The following is an 18,907-nucleotide window of genomic DNA, read 5'->3' as shown; positions in this document are numbered from 1 at the left end:
GACACACAAGTAAGGAGCCTTTGCGAACATTATTCATGTTAGAGATCATTTCAGCACTACTTTTACGACGTGAACGTCGGATAATATCTCAGACAAAGCGTTCCTCCGGTTTTCACGGAGGACAAAGAAAAACCCTCTCTTGCCTGCGCTTCTGATTGGTCAGTGCTTGATTTAAAAACCACGAAATGTGCGTTGAGTTAGAAAAATAGTGGCCAGAGTTTACAGAAGAGATACTACGATAATGTATAGCAGAGGTTCACACAGAAAGAAAGGACATCGGATGGGGTTGGGGGGACTTTTAGAACAGGATGGAAATCCTTGCTTAGTAAAGAAAATGTGGTTATTAATGCTTAGACCAGAATGTGAGGCATCTCTTCCTCCGTAAAGCACAAAAACAACAGGGTGTCGTCTGGATAAAGGAACTCCAGGAGGAATTTACCAAGACTATGCCGGTTTCACTGCAAACCGGCGTCAAGCTCTTCTCATTCGAGAGGTTATTCCGGGTCGACTGGACGGAAGAGAACGCAATTTTTTTTTTTTAAAAAGAGGCAACTATGTGGAGTTGATTGAAGTGGAGCTAACCTAATGTAGACATACTGATTGTTGTTTGTGTCAGTAGTGGGTAAAGGAGAAACGGAACAGCCTGTGCGTACAGTTTTGTTTGTTCTAGCACGGAAAAGCATTATTGTAATCATGAAAGCCTTAAATATTTTTTTTCTTTCTCTTTGGTCATTTTATTTTAACCTTTTTAGACAGCTTTACCGTTTTAGATTAACAACGCTTCTTGGACAGCACTCGATCTGTATCACTACAGCAGACTTTTTTTATCAGGGGAAGGGCGGGACCAACACTTGACCACAAATTTCAAACTGCTCATCTTTTTTTTTTTGTCTTTGTTTCTGGTTCTTTTGAAACCTCGGTTCCCTCGTCTTTTTGCTTTCAGTTTCTCCAAATGGCATTAAGTCTTCATCTTCCTCCCTATCTACCTCTTCCTCCTCCCTCCTTAGTGAACAGTCTCTCTATCGAGGCATCAAGCTGTTGGCAAATCTCCGCCTTAATGAGATATTCTCCAGCACTTTCCCCTCCTCTCCGTCTATCCTCGCTCTTGCCTTCGGCTTTTCATAACGTCCTTGCACAGGCCTCGTTTTTTTAAGCTGGCATTCAGGCACCGTGTGCAGCAACATTTCAACCATTTCTGCTGCACATTTACAAAAAAAAACAACAGAAAAGACGCGGAATGATTGTATGCTGCTCTATCTGCGAAATGACAACGCTCTTTAGAAGGTATTTTTCAATTATTTTGGAAAAAAATAAAATATTTTGCTATGTGTAAAAAAAAAATTAAAAAAAAATTAAAAATAAAGTCACCAATACCTAAAACATTCTGGAATTAGAGAAGTATATGTATTTTTAAATGTTCCTGTTTTTTGTGATTTTGTTCAAATGTGTAGCACAAATTAAAATCCTTCATCGACGTCACAACTCCCGTCTCCCTCCTCCTCCTCTCTGCTGCCGGTTGATGACGACAGAAATTTTGGCGTGTCAAACAGTCTTTATTCTGAAGTACGGTCATTTATTCAACAGTAGAAATAATGAACAGAAGAGACATGCGTGAGGTCGAGTTAGGTGCAAAGAAATAAACAGCGTCCAAAGTGGAGGGAGAAAACCATTCAGACTCATTACGGTGTAAATTTTCACAAATGTCCAGATTTTGCTCAGGTTTAAGTTCAACTTTCTGATTTAACAGTACGAGTGAGTTCGTTTGGAAGCTGACAAGGCAAACCAGGCATCGCCTCACATTTGTGTGACATTTTACAGATGAATAAACAAAAGGTTCAGTCTCGGTTGTTCGGACGTCTCCACGCTCAGCTGGCGGCGGGTCGGTCAGAAAACTCAGCCCGGCTTGTTTTCCTTCATTGACCTCAGCTTTGGATGCAAAGCGACCTTATTTTTCCAGCCGGGCTGAGTTTTAAACCTCCAGAACCGGATTGTTCTGTTTTTAGCCGACCAGATAGTTTTGGTTTTTGCTTTTAGATTTCACTGGGTTTTGGTGTTCTGCTCACAGCAGAGAAAATTCTTGTGACTGTTACTCTGGATAATCTGCAGCCTTCCCAGAGCCACTGGGACCCATTCCATTCTGTTGCTTAGTGAACCCTCCCCGCTGAATCAATCACCCTTAACCTTTAAAGTCTAGGGAAAGAGGAAACTTGGAAGAACTTCTTCCCTTCTGGTGGAGGCGGAACCTTTTTGTAACCATGGTAACACATCTGCATCTTTCAGAAAGCATCTATTTTGACTTTTTGGGTTTTTTTCTCACAGACCCTGTAAATACAAACACATTTTCCAGACCCTAGGTTGGGATGGCACTTCCTGTTGTGGACGTGTAAACGTGGGTCGACGACGGGTAAAAGGGGGAAGAAAGAAAAAAAAATTCTATCTACCCTGATTGTAATGAGTCGGATGCTGAAATACAAGTTTTTAAAACCCAACAAAAAAAAAAAAATAAATAAATAAAAAAGAACACTTTGTCGTTTGGGTGTCGCGAACCCCCCGTGTGTGATCAACAGTTGTAAACCGACTGTAGGTGCAGAAATAAATTAGTAATAGAAGATATACACAAACGTATATTTTTCCTCCAGCATTAGCCAAACAAATCAGAAATAAAACCACAAACTTTCTCTTTTGAAATGTCCAGACGACGTAACCAAATGTCACATATGTACAGACGACTATTTACACCTGGAGCAGACGCTCACAGCGTTCAGTGTACTTACAGCAAACAGGGTGGTGCGTCGGGATCGCAGCGGCGCGTGTCATCTTGTTGAAGTCCAGGGCAGAAGTTGGGTTTGAAATGAGAGTGCTGATGTGTCCCTCGTCTTCAGTATGCAAACCCCCAGTATAAAAGTCAACATTCACACACAGGTGATGGGAGCTGTGGACAAAACTGGTTTAGAAAACACTCCATCCCCAGCCTGTCCATCGTCTCAAGTCGCCCGAAGACGCTTTTAGAGCGGTGAAACTCGGCTTTGGGTTCGTTGTGTCCGTGAGCCGGGGCCGCTAACCCACCCAACAGCTAATAGGGAATGTCCTCTATTTTGGAATTGATCCAGGTGATGGCCTCAGCTGGCAGCTGCTAAATGCGATGCAACACAATCCTGGGGAGCGTCCTCGTGAACGCCATCGTCTGATTCGGGCTGCAAACTAACTCTGGAAGGGTGACGAACAATTTGTCGGCACAAAAACAAGCATTTTTAGGGGAGCGGGTGTGATTCCATTTCAAATACTACAGCTGAGCTAATCTACAGGACTGTAGATTAGCTCAGCTTTGTACCTGTAGGAGCTTTACAAGTAGAGGAACTACTCGTCAACATTTGTCAATGCAAAACATCCTAAAAACACTTGAACAGAACAGTGTGTGCACATGCTCTGACAGGAGGGAAATGACAACCCTGCTGTGCTTAAAACTGCACCAGACAGCATGCTGGCCCCCCCACCTCAGACGCTGATTCAGTTCTCTGCAGTGGGTTCTTTTAATGTCGCCGTGGGTTACGGATGCTTTCTGTCGTCCGAACCAATCAGGGGTTGGATGTGAGGGAAGCATACTTCGCTGTTATAATCAGCAGGAAGAGGCACTGATCTTCTCAGAGACGTCCAGGTCGGACTTGGCAACCAGGAAACGCAGGCGACCTCCCCCCAGACGGATCAGATCCACCGCACTGCGAGGGGCAAACGAGAAATGGAGGGGAAAAGAGGAGGATCAGATTGATGAAGGGGTGTTGGTCTCACACCGATCTGAGGCTAAAGCAGCAGCGAACGCCGGTGGAGGATGAGCGTCACCCAGCAGCGCCGTTCGTACCTCTGGTAGTCCGCTCCTATCAGACTGGTGCCGTTCACAGCCAGGATGCGGTCGCCGATCCTCAGCCGGCCGTCGGACGCCGCCGGGCCGTCCGGGATCAGAGTGCGGATGTAAATGCCTGGAGCGTTGAGAGGAGTGTGCTGCGGAAGGAGAAGCGATGAAGAGGAGCGCACCTGGAGGGGCTGATCTCCACTAACGCTTTATTATAGCATTCATGTCTCAACAGGACAAATACATGAGAGCTCAAAAACCCACTGGGCTATTTTATGCCTAAATACTGTTTATAGATGATAAAAGTGAGGTTAAATATTCCGCAGGAGGTTTATTCTATTTATTTCTCAATGTGCAACAAAAACTAGTCTTCACGTGTTTTTGCATTGAAGTAAAAAAAAACCGATTTCATCGACACACACGTCTGAAACGAATCAGAATTCCTGAACTGCAGCGACACAAATGTGAGAAGCGTTGCCGAGTGACTCACCAGGCCGTCGATGAGTCCCATGCCGAGTCCGTAAGGCCCCTTGTCCAGTTCCACTACAAACACCACACACAAGTCATCAGGAAGGGGAGGGGTGCCAGGGGAGGATACAGGGAAAGGAAACTCACACCCACTAATACACCCTGCAGAGGACACAGACACCCAAACACACAGACAAACACAAACACACACAGGGTCTTGCTATGGGGTTGGACAAACAGAAGAGGTCTCGCTGTGCAAAAGAGACACACAAAGACTGGAAGGCATGCAGCGAGGATCTGTGATCCGTCACACCACTGTGCTTCTGACAACAGCCTGCAGATGTCACACTCATTACACCACAAAGACTCGGCGGGAGGAGACGTCACGCCGTCACGGGAGGCGAAGCCCTGACAGACGAGCGCCATCACTTCAGATGCAGACGGAGGAAGTGAAATAACGCTCAGATATGGGTAGAAATGAGGCTGATCTGATCACAGTGGCCAGGAAACACACAGAAACTCCACTGGGAGATAAAGTGTGATGAATGTAAATTGTAGATTATAGCTCATTTTTTAATCTCTGACGCTGGGATGTTTAATTTTTGTCTTCCTGCCATTTGATGCTTGCTGTAGATGCACTGAGACATATGCATGAATTTAACCCTTGGATTGTAATTATACTATTGTCCACAGGGGGGCGCAGTTTAGCTCAGCATCTCCTGTGGGTTCAGTTCCATGCAGTCCCCTCAGAAACATCTTTAGCACCCTGGCCTCAGGTCTTCCTACGTAAAACTGGTTCTAATGACTTTCCTGCAGTGGGTAAATGATTTCTAGATCCATTCAAAGCAACAAAAAGGCACAACAATCTATGATTTCATGGTGGAGTGCAGACGGGTGGATGAGGAGGTTGTTTTATGTGCAGCTTCCTGTTTCGCCCTCCCCCAGCAGCTCCTTGGTCTTACCCTCTAGTCCATTAGCGATGAGTCCGTTGCTCTTTTTACATTCTGCCACCGTCCTGCTGGTGCACCCGTTGGTCTGGCCGTTGGGGCCCATGATGGGCCCTCCCCCTCCCTCGGGGTACAGCGGGGTGTTGGGAGGGGTCAGGAGGCAGGACGGGTCAGGATTGGCGGCGCGCGTGTGGTGGATGATGCCGTTCCTCCTGAGGCTGTGCGTGTGCGACTGGCCCGCCGGTCGATCCCGTCCTCTCTCCTCTCCAGTGTCGGCCGTCGCCTCATCGCCATGGCCACCGGAGCGGGGGCTGCTGTGGGCTGGGGGCAGCAGCTCCCTCTAAATGGGGACGGGACGGGGATGCAACGATCAGAATGGAAGCAAACTGAAAATGAGTCTTCTGGCCCGTGTTGTCTCACAAACCGTTGTGTAACCGGATACGACTCCAGTTGGAAGAGGAGTAAAGAGACGATTATCGGTTTTATGTTTGTATGTTTCTGTGTGAGCTTGGAAGTGTACATCAGAGGGCGCAGTAACCCGAGGGATTATGGTCTAGTCGGCCGTTCCCACTAATTAGACGGCCTAAAGACTAATCAGATTAGCCGTGATTTAACCGTGTCTAGGGTTCTGTGAGTGGCGATGTGTTTCTGAGCGTGGGCCGGCTGGAGTAGAAGGTTTTTGTCTTTCATTTATGGGATTATGAGGAACTCCTCAACGCAGCTGCTGAGGCACATGGTCCGGATTACCGCTAGGTGTGTGCATTTCACAGTGTACATACATGTGTGTGTGTGTGTGTGTGTGTGTGACACCTGACCTGGACGTCGGGCCAGTCGGCCGTGTTGGTTCCGTTGGAGTGTGTGTGCACGCTGGGCGTGCCGGTGTGTGTTTGCGTCTTGGTGCGCAGCCCCCACAGGTAGTGGCGGACGTAGAGCAGCTGCCGGTAGATGCTGTCCTCGATGCTCTCGCTGTCCAGGTCCACCCTGAAGCCGGAGCTGGGCAGCACGATGGGGGGGTGGTTCTCGAAGCTCTCCAGGAGGTCCACTGAACACACACGGACCGTTAACTCGACACGCGCAATTACACCCCGTCAAGCCCCCCCCCCCACAGTCCCCAGTGGTTCTTCTGTCACGACTGCAGGGATGCACTTAATGATAGTAATTTAAAGGCTGCTGGTTGCAGAAGATGTCCACCTCCCCCCCAGAAAAAAAGGCGCTCCGATTCTGCTTTAGTGAGGGGACGTGAATTCGCTTTCCCTCTCTTGTGAACTCATTGATCCGATGTTTGATCCAGTGTTTGGAGGATCGATCCTGTGTTTGGTATCTACCTGATTTACCTGTTCTGTAAATGTACGCCTCGTCCTCGCTGTTGGGCTGCCAGGCTGAGACGGGACCCATCTCCGCCGTCAGCTGGTACTGGGTGAGGATCCGGTGCAGCTGCACTGGCTTCAGGGTCGGGTGCTCGCTGGACAAAGATCGCCAACTCATCTGGAGACGAAGTCGAATGCAAAGGAGAAGAAGAGAAAGAAGAAGGGTGGAGAGGGAAGTTTATTAATGCCGGGTGGAAACGTGTGTGTCCTGGAAGAAATGTGTGCAAACACAACGTGTGTGTTACCTGTGTCAGCTGCTGTGAGGGCGTGGCCAGTATGGACACTGTGCTCTTGAGTTTGGTGAAGAACTTGTCGGCCAGGTGTCCCAGACCGGAGCGGCTGGCCCACTCCATGACCATCCGCAGACACGCCTGGATCTGCAGCACCTTGGAGCGCTGGAACCAACCCCGCGCCGGACCTGCACCAAACCGGGACCGGACACGTCAGCGTTAATGGCAACAGACTCGAGGATGATCAGATGACTTCTACTTCTAACAGTCGACAATAACAAAATATTATAAGATAAATATGATCAAATTCAGCTGGAATGTCCTGAAATAGAGCTTGTTGCTTTCTGGAGACGACAGTAACGTCTGCAGACGCCTGGCTTTGTTTAGACGTTTAATATTCCATGAGGCCGAGCAGCACAGGCGCTAAATTTAGAAGCTGGGACGAGGAAATGTCTGAAATGAACCCCGCAGGACTCGTCTCCTACAAGACTGCACTTTGAGAGCTATTATTTATTCTTAAAATGTTATTAATAGTATTTTTACTTAAAGGAACACGTCAATGTTAAACATAAGAATTTTGCCTAAAAAAAACAAAAACGTTAACGTTTTTTTTTTGAGACACAGAAACATTTTCGTCAAAAACGGAATGTTTGTTTCGTAAAATGCATCTCAACAAGTTAGGTGTGACACACACACACACACACACACACACACACACACACACGCACGCACACACCTCTTGTAATATTCTGCCATATGTTATGGATGCACACACAAACACATACACACACTTCCCTCTCTAATAGGCTTATGTCTGGGCATACAGTAATCTATGTGTGAGGTCGTGCAAACAGACATCACTTGACATAGCAAAGGTGTTATAATGCTTCGCAGCAGATGATTTACACACACCCATTCACCTCTAACAACCTAAAAGCCATTGAACAACCTCAACGGCGGCGAGCGATCCATTCTAATCTGTCTGCGGGGGGCATGTGTGTGTGTGTATTTGGGGGGTGGGGGGGGGGTAACGTCTGAAAAAGCTCAGACAAGCACAAATCTGACGGATCCACGACGAAGCCGAGCATCTTCATCACCTTCATCGTCTTCATCGATCGGCTTTTACTCCATAAAGTCACGGCGTCTGCGTCAGCGTTACCTGCTGTAAACTCACTTCGCTGTTACCATGGACACCGTGGCTGGAGAAATATAAATGAGCGACACAAATAGGAGCGAGGGAGAGAAAGCCAGACAGTCGGGGGAGGGAGGTGTGGATGAGGTGGGGTGGGGTGGGGTGGGGGGCTCTACCTGAACATAAAGGTATTTCTCCTGCTCCCATAAATGTGATCTCTGCTGTCTCCCCCGGATAATGAAGACATATGGCACATGCTAAATAGACAAAGAGAAAGGGGGGTTGCGGGGGTGGGGGTGGGGGGTATTTAGGGAGACATATGGATATGGGCCTCAGCTAAACGACCATTTTCTCCATTTAGAAAAGGTAGCAGCTATTAGCAAGGTCATCACCACAGCCACCACTGTCCTTCTAGCCTTTTACCCTTCACTCTGCCCTCTCCTTCCGCCCCCCCTCCACCCATCCTCTATGTCCTCCCTCGCCTCCCCCCCCCCCCCACCTCTTCCTCATGTTGTCTCACCCCCCTGATGGCCAGATGGGAGGAAGGAAGGCAAGAAAGGAGGTGGAGCTGGGGTGGGACAGAATGCAGCGAGCAGAAGGGCGTTGAGGACAAATCTGAGTTAGTCGCTGTCAAAACGCTGACAAGGACGCAAAGGCACTCAGTGTCACACACACACACACACACACACACACACACACACACACACACACACACACACACACACACACACACACACGACATAAACAACTTTACAAGCCCTGAGGGAGATCTAACGGGGGAGGGAGGGAGAGAGAGAGGGGAGTGTTTCTGCCTCACCTTTGTCCATGAGCTGGTTGAACAGCGACACGTTGGAGAAGAAGAAGAGGTAGGCGAACATCTGAGCCTGGATCTCAGGGTGGACCTGGTAGCCCTGCAGAAGCTCCTGGGCATTCTGAAACACCTGCACACACACGCACACACACACACACACACACACACACACACACACACTGTCATTCACATTTATTTCTAGACTCTTTCTGATTTATTTTTTTATAAATCTCTAAATTATTCATGTTCTAATATTGATGTTATTCTCAGATGAGGCTTCCGATTCTTCCTTTTCATGTGCTCTGTTGTTTATTTTTACTTCATGTCGACGTTTGAGCTTAACCTTCAACGCCACCATAGCGCCGGGAGACCAGCTTCAGGTCCAGACTAACTAAACCTAAGATGAGCAGCCGATGGTGGAGGAAACTGGAGCTCCGGTTTTGTGTATCTCACGACCGAGTATGAGAAACGACACATTATTCTCAAAGTATTGACATAAATCTATTGATCAACAGGTGGCGATCACGAGTCGGGAGATGTAGCTTTTCAAAAGCAGCAAAGAAGACTGCAGGCGAGTCAGTGAATGACAAAGTAGAAGTCCTGAGGACCTTTGAATTAATACACAAACTTATCCGAATAATAATAAAGGAATAATAATTAATTTAGATCCTGACAACAATAAAAACCTTAATTTTGACGCAATTGAATTTGAATCTTTACCTGCAGGACTCGGCGCACCGGTTCAGGAAACCCAACACCTCCTTTCCAGCAGGGCTCAGAGCTGTCGACTGGGAATGGATTACAGTCCAACAAGCCTGGCAGCACCACATACAGAGCCTGGACACACACACATACACACAAATAAGAACAAAACAAAAAAACACACACAAATTTAAAAATAAAACCAAAACACACACATAAATGTTCCTCTCCTGTTTTCCTAGTTGTGCACTAGGAAACCTCATCCAACAAAAATTCTACTCAGAACAAGCTTAAGTTCAACTTGTAACCATGGCAACGGATGGCAACAAACAACAAACACCCCTGAATAGCACCACGGCAACACTCGATCGTTGTGCGAGGAACATTTTGCGGAAAAATATTGAACAGTACTTGAATCGTGCTGCAGGAAACGGGACCCCGACCCGTCGGTGGCGCTGTGGAGCTGGTGAAAACATTGGGGAAAGCCGTCACCGTGACAGATTACCTTGGTGACGTAGTAGACGCATTGCTGAAAGGTGTACATGATGACCTCTTCTAAGATGGTCATCGCCTCCTCGTTGGCCGATATGGTCGCCGATAATAACGACTCCTTGGACCCTAGACATAGATGGAGGCGTTGTTCAGAGGTGTGTGTGTGTGTGTGTGTGTGTGTGTGTGTGTGTGTGTGTGTGTGTGTGTGTGTGTGTGTGATGAAAGGGAGGTATTATGTGGCGGTATTAGTATCTGCTGTGTGTCACGGTGAGTAATGACTCATGCACCTTGCAGTGTTTCTATGCTGTGAGTGTACGCCGGCGCTCTTTGCTGAATGAAGTAGAGGATCTCGATGGAGTTGGACATCCAGAAAAAGATGGTCTGCAGGTCCGGGATCAAGTCTGAGATGCTGAGGAGAGACAGAGAGGCCGGGTCCTGGCTGCATGGATGGACACACACACACACACACACACGGTAGGGGGCTAAGCACACTGACGTATAAAACTGAACATGGGCACGGATGGTGTTTCAGGTGGAAAGCGATACTCACTGCTGAGCTTGCTTCTGAGCCAGCTCCTTTGTCTTCTCCTGCACAAAGCAATTAAGTTCTCATTAAACTTTTAGCATGTAAGATGTCAGAGAACCACACTTCAACACAATACCACTAACCTGCAGAGAGAAAGGCGGCCATCGCATTTATAAAACCAAAACACGCTTGGATTGAGGCTATAAGCTAAATTAGAACCATTGTCTTCAGTAGAGGTGACACACATTTATTCAAGAGTGTAGCTACAGATGAAGTCAACATCTCCCAAGTTATCCCTCTAAATTTTCCAAGGCAGATCCTGAAATTTATAATCTTTTAAAGATCCAATGTGCTGATCGAGAGAATCAGATCGTCATAAATGGAATATAAAAATTTAATAGAAAATAAGAGATGCAATGATTTTAATCTCTTTGAATGTCTTTGCATCGTTGGCAGACTCGCTACTGAACTCCCAGGAGCGATGGGCGAGGCGAGGATGGTTCAGTTGGTTGCAGTTTCAACATCACCACTAGAGGTCACTACATCTTATTTTTAATATTCAAACTGAAATAATCCAGTAAATAAAAACATTCCACGCCATTAAGTCAACAAGTCAGAGTCAACCCTTAGATTTGGCATTTTGGTGAATTCTTGAGGGATCACCTGGATTAAAAAACAAGAATTTAATTTGATTAAATACAGTCTAATAATTTAATTAAGGAACCTTCTTTGACTTTACAGTGTATTTTATGTAGCCAAAGTTATTCATGTTACTCCTACTTAAAATATCATTGAAAGCATTGATTTTTGTTGTCGTTTTGGTTTATTTTGCGTTCTTCTTTTTCAAACTTCAATTTTGTTTTAAGAATTGCTGCTGGGATTTTCATCATCAGTAGGTCTTTATTTTGGGATTTGGGTATAAAATGAAAAGTAAAGTTTTTCTTTATTTTTTTTTTCTCAAAGATATTCAATTTATTAGAATCATGATGCAGAATGCTCGCGTTATTGACTGACCTCTATGATTATGAAAATTTTCAATTGTCAATTTTCTCAGTTTTACCTCCATTTCAAAATTGCTCTAAAACAGAAGGTGTGTGTGTGTGTGTGTGTGTGTGTGTGTGTGTGTGTGTGTGTGTGTGTGTGTGTGTGTGTGTGTGTGTGTGTGTGTGTGTGTGTGTGTGTGTGTGTGTGTGTGTGTGTGATACAGCAGACAACATGTGATATCTGTTTAACTATTCACCTGACCTGACACAGCTGAGCAGCTCCTCTTCACATGAGGTCATCTTAACCAAAGAACCAGACAGGCAGACAGACAGACAGGCAGACAGACAGGCAGACAGAGACAGACAGACAGGCAGGAGAACACTGACCCAGGCGATGGTTTGAATTCGTCTGACAATCTTCAGCAGCAGTTTTCCAAAACTTCCAGGCGGGAAGTTGGAGGCGGAGTGTTGTATGCAGAGACACAGCAGGTAGGCGGGGGTCAGCTTGTGGTCGTCTCCTGTGTGTGTGTTGGGGGGGGGTTAAAGGGTCACTTCACCCACTTCATCCATCTGAAGTGTTTTATAAATGCCATAAACACGCGTGCATAATGAACAAACAAACAAACAAACACAGACCTCCGGGTTCTATGAGCGACACGATCCTGTTCAACAGCTGGTCTTCGTGAGCCTGATCGAACTCCAGCTGAAGCCTTCGTTTCTGACCTCCTCCTCCTCCTCCTCTGCCACCTCCTTCCCCCCCTGACAGACTCAGGGCTCCTCCCATCGCCGTCCCCCCGCCGCGGGGTTTCACCAGGTGGGGCCTGAAGCTGCGTCGACCTGCCGGAGCGCTGGACGCCTGCGCCGCCCTGTCCTTCAGCACGGAGCCGCACATCTTACAGGTCGGCGCCCCGCCCTCTCCCTCCTCCGCCCCGGCGTCGTAAAGCTGCCCCAGGGAGCGGAGGCGCGCCAGCGTCTGCGCGGGCAGAGGCTTGGCGCCCGTGGGGTCCTTGTACAGGAAGATGTAATGCGCTCCGAAGGACAGGAGGTCGCCGTGGCGCAGCGTGGTGGAGCGCTCGCAGCGGGAGAAGTTCACCAGGACCGTGGCGTGGAGCACCGGTTCCACAGCCACGCAGAACGCCTGGCTCTCCGGCGGCTCCTCTGCCTTGATGCTGTTGTTGGCGTGACGACGGGATGCTGGGACTCTGTGAAGACGGCAGTGGAGGGGCAGGATGTCGGGGGAGAACAGGCAGATGTTGGGGCGAGCCGAGGGGGTTTCCTGACCCACGGTGTGCTGCTCCCTGTTCAGCAGGTACACCAGACAGTCCTGCGAAGCAGAACGAAGATCGATCAAACACGTCGGAGGCTTTCCAACGCCGCCAGTGACGTCCGTCCTCACCTGCCGGTTGTAGCCCTGGAGCAGCAGGAGGTGCGGCGACTGGTACAGCGAGTGCCTCACCCCTCCTCCGCCCTGATTCCCGTCTTCTTTCTTCCGGCTGCCGGAGGTCGCCTCGCGCTCTCGACCCCTGAAGGGCCCCGGGAGGGTGGAGTAATATCGCTTGGGCTCGTCTCCCGCTCCCAGCTGCGCAGACGCATCGGGATTCAGGATCTGTGCCTCCATGAATAATAAAGGTTTCCCTAGGGAGGTGCAGCTGGGGGGGCTCACCTGGTTCAGGCTGGTCTCGCTGAGGCTGCGACAGAAGGATGAGTTGCTGGACCGGGGGAGGGTCAGCGTCCCCTTCGCCCGGTTCCTCTGGACCTTACGGGCCTGAGCGTTGATGTCTGCAGCGAGGAGAGAGAGAGAACGAGGAAGGAGAGAGGGACGGAGAGGGAAGACAAGTGAAGAGAAGATCAACAGAGATGAAGAAGAGATGAAGAAGTTGAGGACAGAGAAGAAAAGGAAGGTAAAGAATCGAGGACAGACAGATGCCTGGGTGTGATGTGCGCTGTGAGCTGCAGTGACAGGACGCGTGTGGGAACCAAAAAGTTGGGTTTCCGTTCCGTGGTGCCGACTCGACAGGAAGTGAAACCGATTATTTCTTAATCGCTTCTTTTTAAAAAAAAAAACAACGTTTCTACGTCACCCAGGTGATGTAGGAACCTGGCCGATCACTGATTGGTCGTGTCGACCCATCCTGCATGGGGCGCTATTTTTAATCAGCCTAACACTGTAGCGGGCGCTGCGTGATGGAGAGCAACACTAGAGATGTGGGTTGCGTTACTATGACGACCGGCTACAGCGAGCCGGTACTGGAAAACCGCCTCCGGAAAAAGCACACCGACACCAAAGCCGAGTCGAGCCGGCGCCACGTAGTGGAAACGAAACAAAACCAGTCGGATGGAGTGAATGTTGGAGTGACGGCGGTCCGGATGGCTCAGACGGAGTTAAAACACACACCAACACACACTCTCACTGGTTGAATCGCTGGCAATGAGGGTGGCACACACAGGTAACAGGTGGTCCTCCATGGCAATGACTGACAGCCGGCCTACCTGAGGCCAGTCCCCACCTTTAGAGCCGGACTGTACCACTCGACCGCACCGCAGGGGGGAGCTCCTGTGTTTGCACAGCCCGGACCGACCCATTAGAGCCGCCAGGAATTGGGACGTTTTGGGCCCTACAGCAGGGTGGGAGGGGTTACCAAGGAGAACACATCCCCTCAACAACATATCAAGTGTTGAATAACCCGCACACCACAAGACCAGCATGCAACAGGAGCTGAAAAATCATGCTTCTGGCGAGTCAGCAGAAAGTAAGAAGAGATACACACTTAAACGAAAGAGGAACAGACGCAATTGACGCAATCTGCTTACTGTTTTCATTTGAGTCAATTTGCATCTTTCATTTCAGAATAAATCCAATTTCCTTTCCCAGTCGGTTTACAGGCGAGACTGAAAACTCCAGGAAAGGTTTCTGGTACAACTTTCGTTAATTAGCTGTGATGTGTTCCTGTAATTAATGAAAAGCTCGCAATACCCTTATAATGCTATCTCATCGGCGAAAAAATAAACAAAAACACGTCACACATGTACATGCACGCTCACACACACACACTAAATACAAGGAGAGACGACAAAAACTCTCCACGGAGGGTTCGTTTCATAAAGGCTACAATACAGAAAAGAAAAGGTTAGCGCAAAAAAAGTGCATCAATACAAAGGATTTTCTTCTCGTAATATTTCTGCTTCTATTAACAAAATATACTAAACAGTAGAAATGACTGATGGAGTCGTCACATGGTGCAAAGACCTGGAGATAATCCTGATAGATAACCACAAAGCTATAATAAACCATCACCTCAGTTTCATGATTTACCCCCGACGTCAGCACCGTCACTTTGTCAAAATGTCCCTGAGGTCGCATCTTCGTCCTCTGCGGTAAATATTGACATAAAATAGTGCATGGATTTGTCATTTGTGGTCCAAAATGTGTGTGCCGGGGGCAAAGAAGTGACTTTTAATGACTAGACTTAAAGAAACGTTGAAGCTTCTCCGTGAAAACTTAAAAAAACAGCACCCTCGCTAAAAACCTCCCAATAAATTTGTCCTAAAGACAAGAAGCAGCCAGCAGAACAACGTCTTTGCGTGTTCCTGTCAGAAACATGGACACAACACGATCTCCACCAGCTCTACTGGGCAGGCTGTTGACTGATGGGCCAATTTCGGACGTTGACATGGCAACCAGCAAACCCTGGCGTGCTTCGGTAGGAATGCTAGCGTGGTGCAGCGGTTCTTGTGATTCGAGTGAATCTCTTTGGGCGTCCATGATGCCGCCGCGATGCAGGAGCTTTTGGTAGGAAAACGATATCGTCTCCTCGTAGTAGGAAGGTGTCATTCATAAAAACACGGGGCGCTCAGTACCTCCGGTCATTAAGGATTCAGCTTTCACTCCATCGACCGGCTGTCCATGTGTTTCCCCTGCAGTGTGTGTGTGTGTGTGTTTAGTGCACATTGTAGTGTGTGTGTGTGTTATTAATAACAGGAAAACAATAAAAACAGCGTTGATCTCCTGGGAGTAAAATCTTGTCTCCAGGATAAAACCTGAGACCGAAGCTCCACAAACATCACCCTCCTCAGAGGAGACCTTCAGGCTTTTCTGCTGAGTCTGACACGTCCAGAAAGGAAGGGCATTAGACCGGCTGGTGCGTGTGTGTGTGTGTGTGTGGGCGTGTCCTCACCGGCAGTGATGGTATCCTTCTCCTTGGCGTTGAGCTCCTCCACCTCGGCTCTCCTGCGCAGCTCAAACCGGCGGGCGTGTCCCTCGCGGGGTTTCCACAGCTCCTGGAGCAGCAGGGGCTTCTCGTTGTCCCCCAGCGGCCGCAGGCACTCGGTTCGCCACACCCCTCCTCCAATCCCTCCTCCCCCCTCCAAACGCCCAATCACGTCGCACAGGACATACGAGTGGGCGGCGTTCTTGTTGAGCGAGTAACGCTCCAGCGCCTCCTTGACCAGTTCCTGTGCGCTGGAGCGCGGCGTGGCCAGGACGCTCTTGTAGTTGGCACCGGCACAGATTTCGTCCCCGAATATCTTCAGCACGCCGGGGGCGGAGCTCTGGGTGGACAGTTCTGCTGGGTCGTCCGCCGGGCGCTCAGGAGGTTCGGTCGTGGAGCGCCGGTCCCCACGGGTGTTTGTTCCCGTCTCTACCGGGACGCGGTCTCTGTAGCTCAGAGTGCGGTACAGGACCTGGATCACACAAAACACACACACACATCTCAATTAATCACGTCATAATTCAGGGTGAACTGAGCCTTTAATTAGTCAAATACAGGTAGTCCTCAAGATACGAACATATCCAGCTTACAAACATTCATTAGACACGACGCCACGTCCGACTGCTGTAGTTCTCCTTCCTGCCACAACCCCCGCTGAGCAGCGCAACATCAACACCCCACAGATTCTGATGTCACATGTCATGTGACATCAACTTTGCCTTCTAACGCACCCGGTGTGTATTAATGTGTGTATACCTGTGTGAAGGTCCTGCTCTGACGTTTCAGCCGGTTCTTGGATGGAAGGGACATGCTGGCCCCAGAGGAAGAACCGTAGAACATGATGCTGCCGGTGGCTACGCAAACTTCACAACTGATGCGAGGAAAATACAGTTTAAACACACTGATCTATTGATGTCATGAAATATAAAGAAGGAACTAAGTGTGGAAGATGTTCACGCACCAAGATGCTGTTAGGTATTGTCATCCCTACGCAGCAGCACCAGGCAAAGCTTCACAGCTGAGGATCAGAGGCTTTAGGGTCATTTCACACTGGAGGAAATAAAAAAAAGATCAGTGTCGGTTTACAGCACGAGTGTAAAACCTTTCATAGAAACTCATTGCTTTGGCTTCCAGCTTTCGGATGATTTTTTTGGATCAAGCTTTAGCATTTTCACACCAGCGTGCCAGAGAATTTTTTTAACTTGTTGATTTGAGTTCTAATATTTATTTTCCAAGTTATGAATCGTTTTTGCAGGTTTGTATTTTTCCTCCTGTCTGTCTTGTGAGACAAAAAAGTGGTGTCATCGATTTAATAAAGCATAATGTATTAGAATTAAAGAATTCTCAGAATTATGTAAGTCAACATTCACCTCATGTCTAACAGTCAATTCTTTTGTTCTAATCTGCAACAACAGACATGACCTCTTTTAAATTCATTGATTACGCATCTCAAAACAAAATGTGTTATTTGTCACATTTCCATAAAATTTCATAAAAGTAAAAATAAAAGATTTTTAATTTCCTAAACTTCATATTCATGCCAACATGATGCTCGAATAAGACGCAATTTTGCAAGGAATAAAATGCACATAGAACTAAATAATATTATGTACGTCTTGCCTCCCCGCCCCCCCCCCATTGGAGTCAGAAGACTCCTGGACCCGCCCCTGCATTTATTCAGGTCACATCAGAGCTCTGAACATTTTAGAGCACCTCTGCAGCCTGCAGACCTGCCAGGATCTTATTTTAGTCCTTTTCAGCAGATATTTGACAGCCAGCCTTGAAGCTGTTGTTGCCGCTGACTCTGCAGGCACTGGTGGGATAACGTGACTATTTAAAATGCCTGCTAATCCACGGTAATCTGGCTACTTGGCCGCAGTTAACTCAATCTTGGGACCGACTGTGTGTCCATAGACGCACTCACACAACCAGTGAGTGACATTTAGTCATCAGTTCACGCAGAACACAACTTCTCAGCATCTTTTTCATTTTCTTTTTGATTTCTGTCCTTGTCTGACATGAAGGTCAGCATTATAAACTGGGTTAGATTAAATTAAATAAAAATAATTTTTTTTTAAAAACCAACTTCCACAACAGGTTAATATTGGGCCTAACTTGTGACGACCACGACTCTGCCCTTTATTTTAGTGTCCATCCGCCTGTTTACGACTCCGCGGTCGTCATTAGCAACCGCCGTAGCAACAAAAGGGAGGAGAAAATCCTCACAAATTAATCCGCTGATGAGTCGCCCAGCGCGGCGGCGGCAGCTCGCAGCCCGGCCTAAGATCAGTCCGCAGGTGTGTCTAATGACTGAAGTCGAGCTAATTACACTAATGATTAAATAATTATCTCAAACTGTGTTGTTGTTTTTTTTTGTTTTTTTTGCGAACGAAACTCAACAACAATATGATTAAAATAGGCGTTTTTTTATTTTTTAAACTACGTAGTCTATAATGTAGCGTGTGAGAAAATTAGATCCTGGAAAAGTTGAGGCGCGATACCAGCAGTGACAAGCCCAGTCCCCTGGGGGCTCTCCTGGGTGTCTGCTGCCCTACTCACGCTGCCTGCAATGCGTGGCTCCATGGTGCTGGGGAATCCGTCGCTCCGGTCTCGTTCCGTCTTCCCAACAAGAGAGAAAATCCCCGGAAAAAAATGGGTGGGAAAACCCACATGTCCCGTTGCGGAGTGACACCCAGCCGTCCGGGGCTTCCTTCCACATCCCCCCCCCCAAAACAGTCCGTTAGCAGACAACCGCTGAGGGCTCCGGTCTCCGTAAGCACATCTCCGATGAGTGACCACCAATGCCCGCAACCGCATTCCCGCATCCACAGCGGTTCAAAGTGACGAGCCGCGACGGAAACAGCCGAGCTCTGCTTCACCTCGATGCACCTGCTCCGTTCGCGGCCGAGGGAGTGGAGACGGCGCCCCCTGGCGGACGGTGGCGGTACTTGACAGAATGGATGTTAATGGATGTTAAAGTTTTTTCTTTTAAAATACAGAATGTTTCGCCGTAATTAGTTGATATTTAAAAATTAAATTTGTTAATTCGCAAATTTCTGCTTGGATCCATATTTGCATTTACTGGTGAAACGAAGTAACAAGTATAACATAAAAGTCAAGTGTCACTGTTTCGTGGCTTAAATGGGAAATTATTAAACTATGAGATTAACTAAAATGACAGATTCTCTACGTAT

At 47.9% G+C, this 18,907-nt stretch overlaps 1 protein-coding gene across 2 annotated transcripts; it reads right to left on the bottom strand.

Moving 5' to 3' along the window:
* Nucleotides 1-109: 109 nt before the first annotated feature.
* Nucleotides 110-18,653, bottom strand: radil (Ras association and DIL domains). Of its 2 annotated transcripts, none has more exons than XM_068321243.1 (20): nt 18,273-18,653; nt 16,675-16,763; nt 16,470-16,584; nt 15,681-16,185; nt 13,169-13,284; nt 12,902-13,084; nt 12,142-12,829; nt 11,893-12,023; nt 10,547-10,584; nt 10,284-10,435; nt 10,010-10,122; nt 9,523-9,639; nt 8,809-8,932; nt 6,875-7,047; nt 6,597-6,747; nt 6,078-6,304; nt 5,278-5,602; nt 4,338-4,477; nt 3,857-3,996; nt 110-3,716 (listed from the first exon to the last, which is right to left on the bottom strand). In XM_068321243.1, the coding sequence occupies exons 3-20, from the start codon at nt 16,551-16,553 to the stop codon at nt 3,617-3,619; spliced, it is 3,507 nt and encodes a 1,168-aa protein (XP_068177344.1). In that variant the 5' UTR covers nt 16,554-16,584; nt 16,675-16,763; nt 18,273-18,653; the 3' UTR covers nt 110-3,616. The 2 variants fall into 2 exon arrangements, with proteins under 2 accessions (XP_068177344.1, XP_068177345.1); XM_068321244.1 differs by having other exon boundaries at nt 4,338-4,390.
* Between the last annotated feature and the right edge of the window lie 254 nt (nt 18,654-18,907).

This window comes from Antennarius striatus, chromosome 8 (genome assembly GCF_040054535.1).
Source record: "Antennarius striatus isolate MH-2024 chromosome 8, ASM4005453v1, whole genome shotgun sequence".
Lineage (NCBI taxonomy): Eukaryota > Metazoa > Chordata > Actinopteri > Lophiiformes > Antennariidae > Antennarius > Antennarius striatus.
This window is presented reverse-complemented; position numbering and strand designations above follow the sequence as displayed.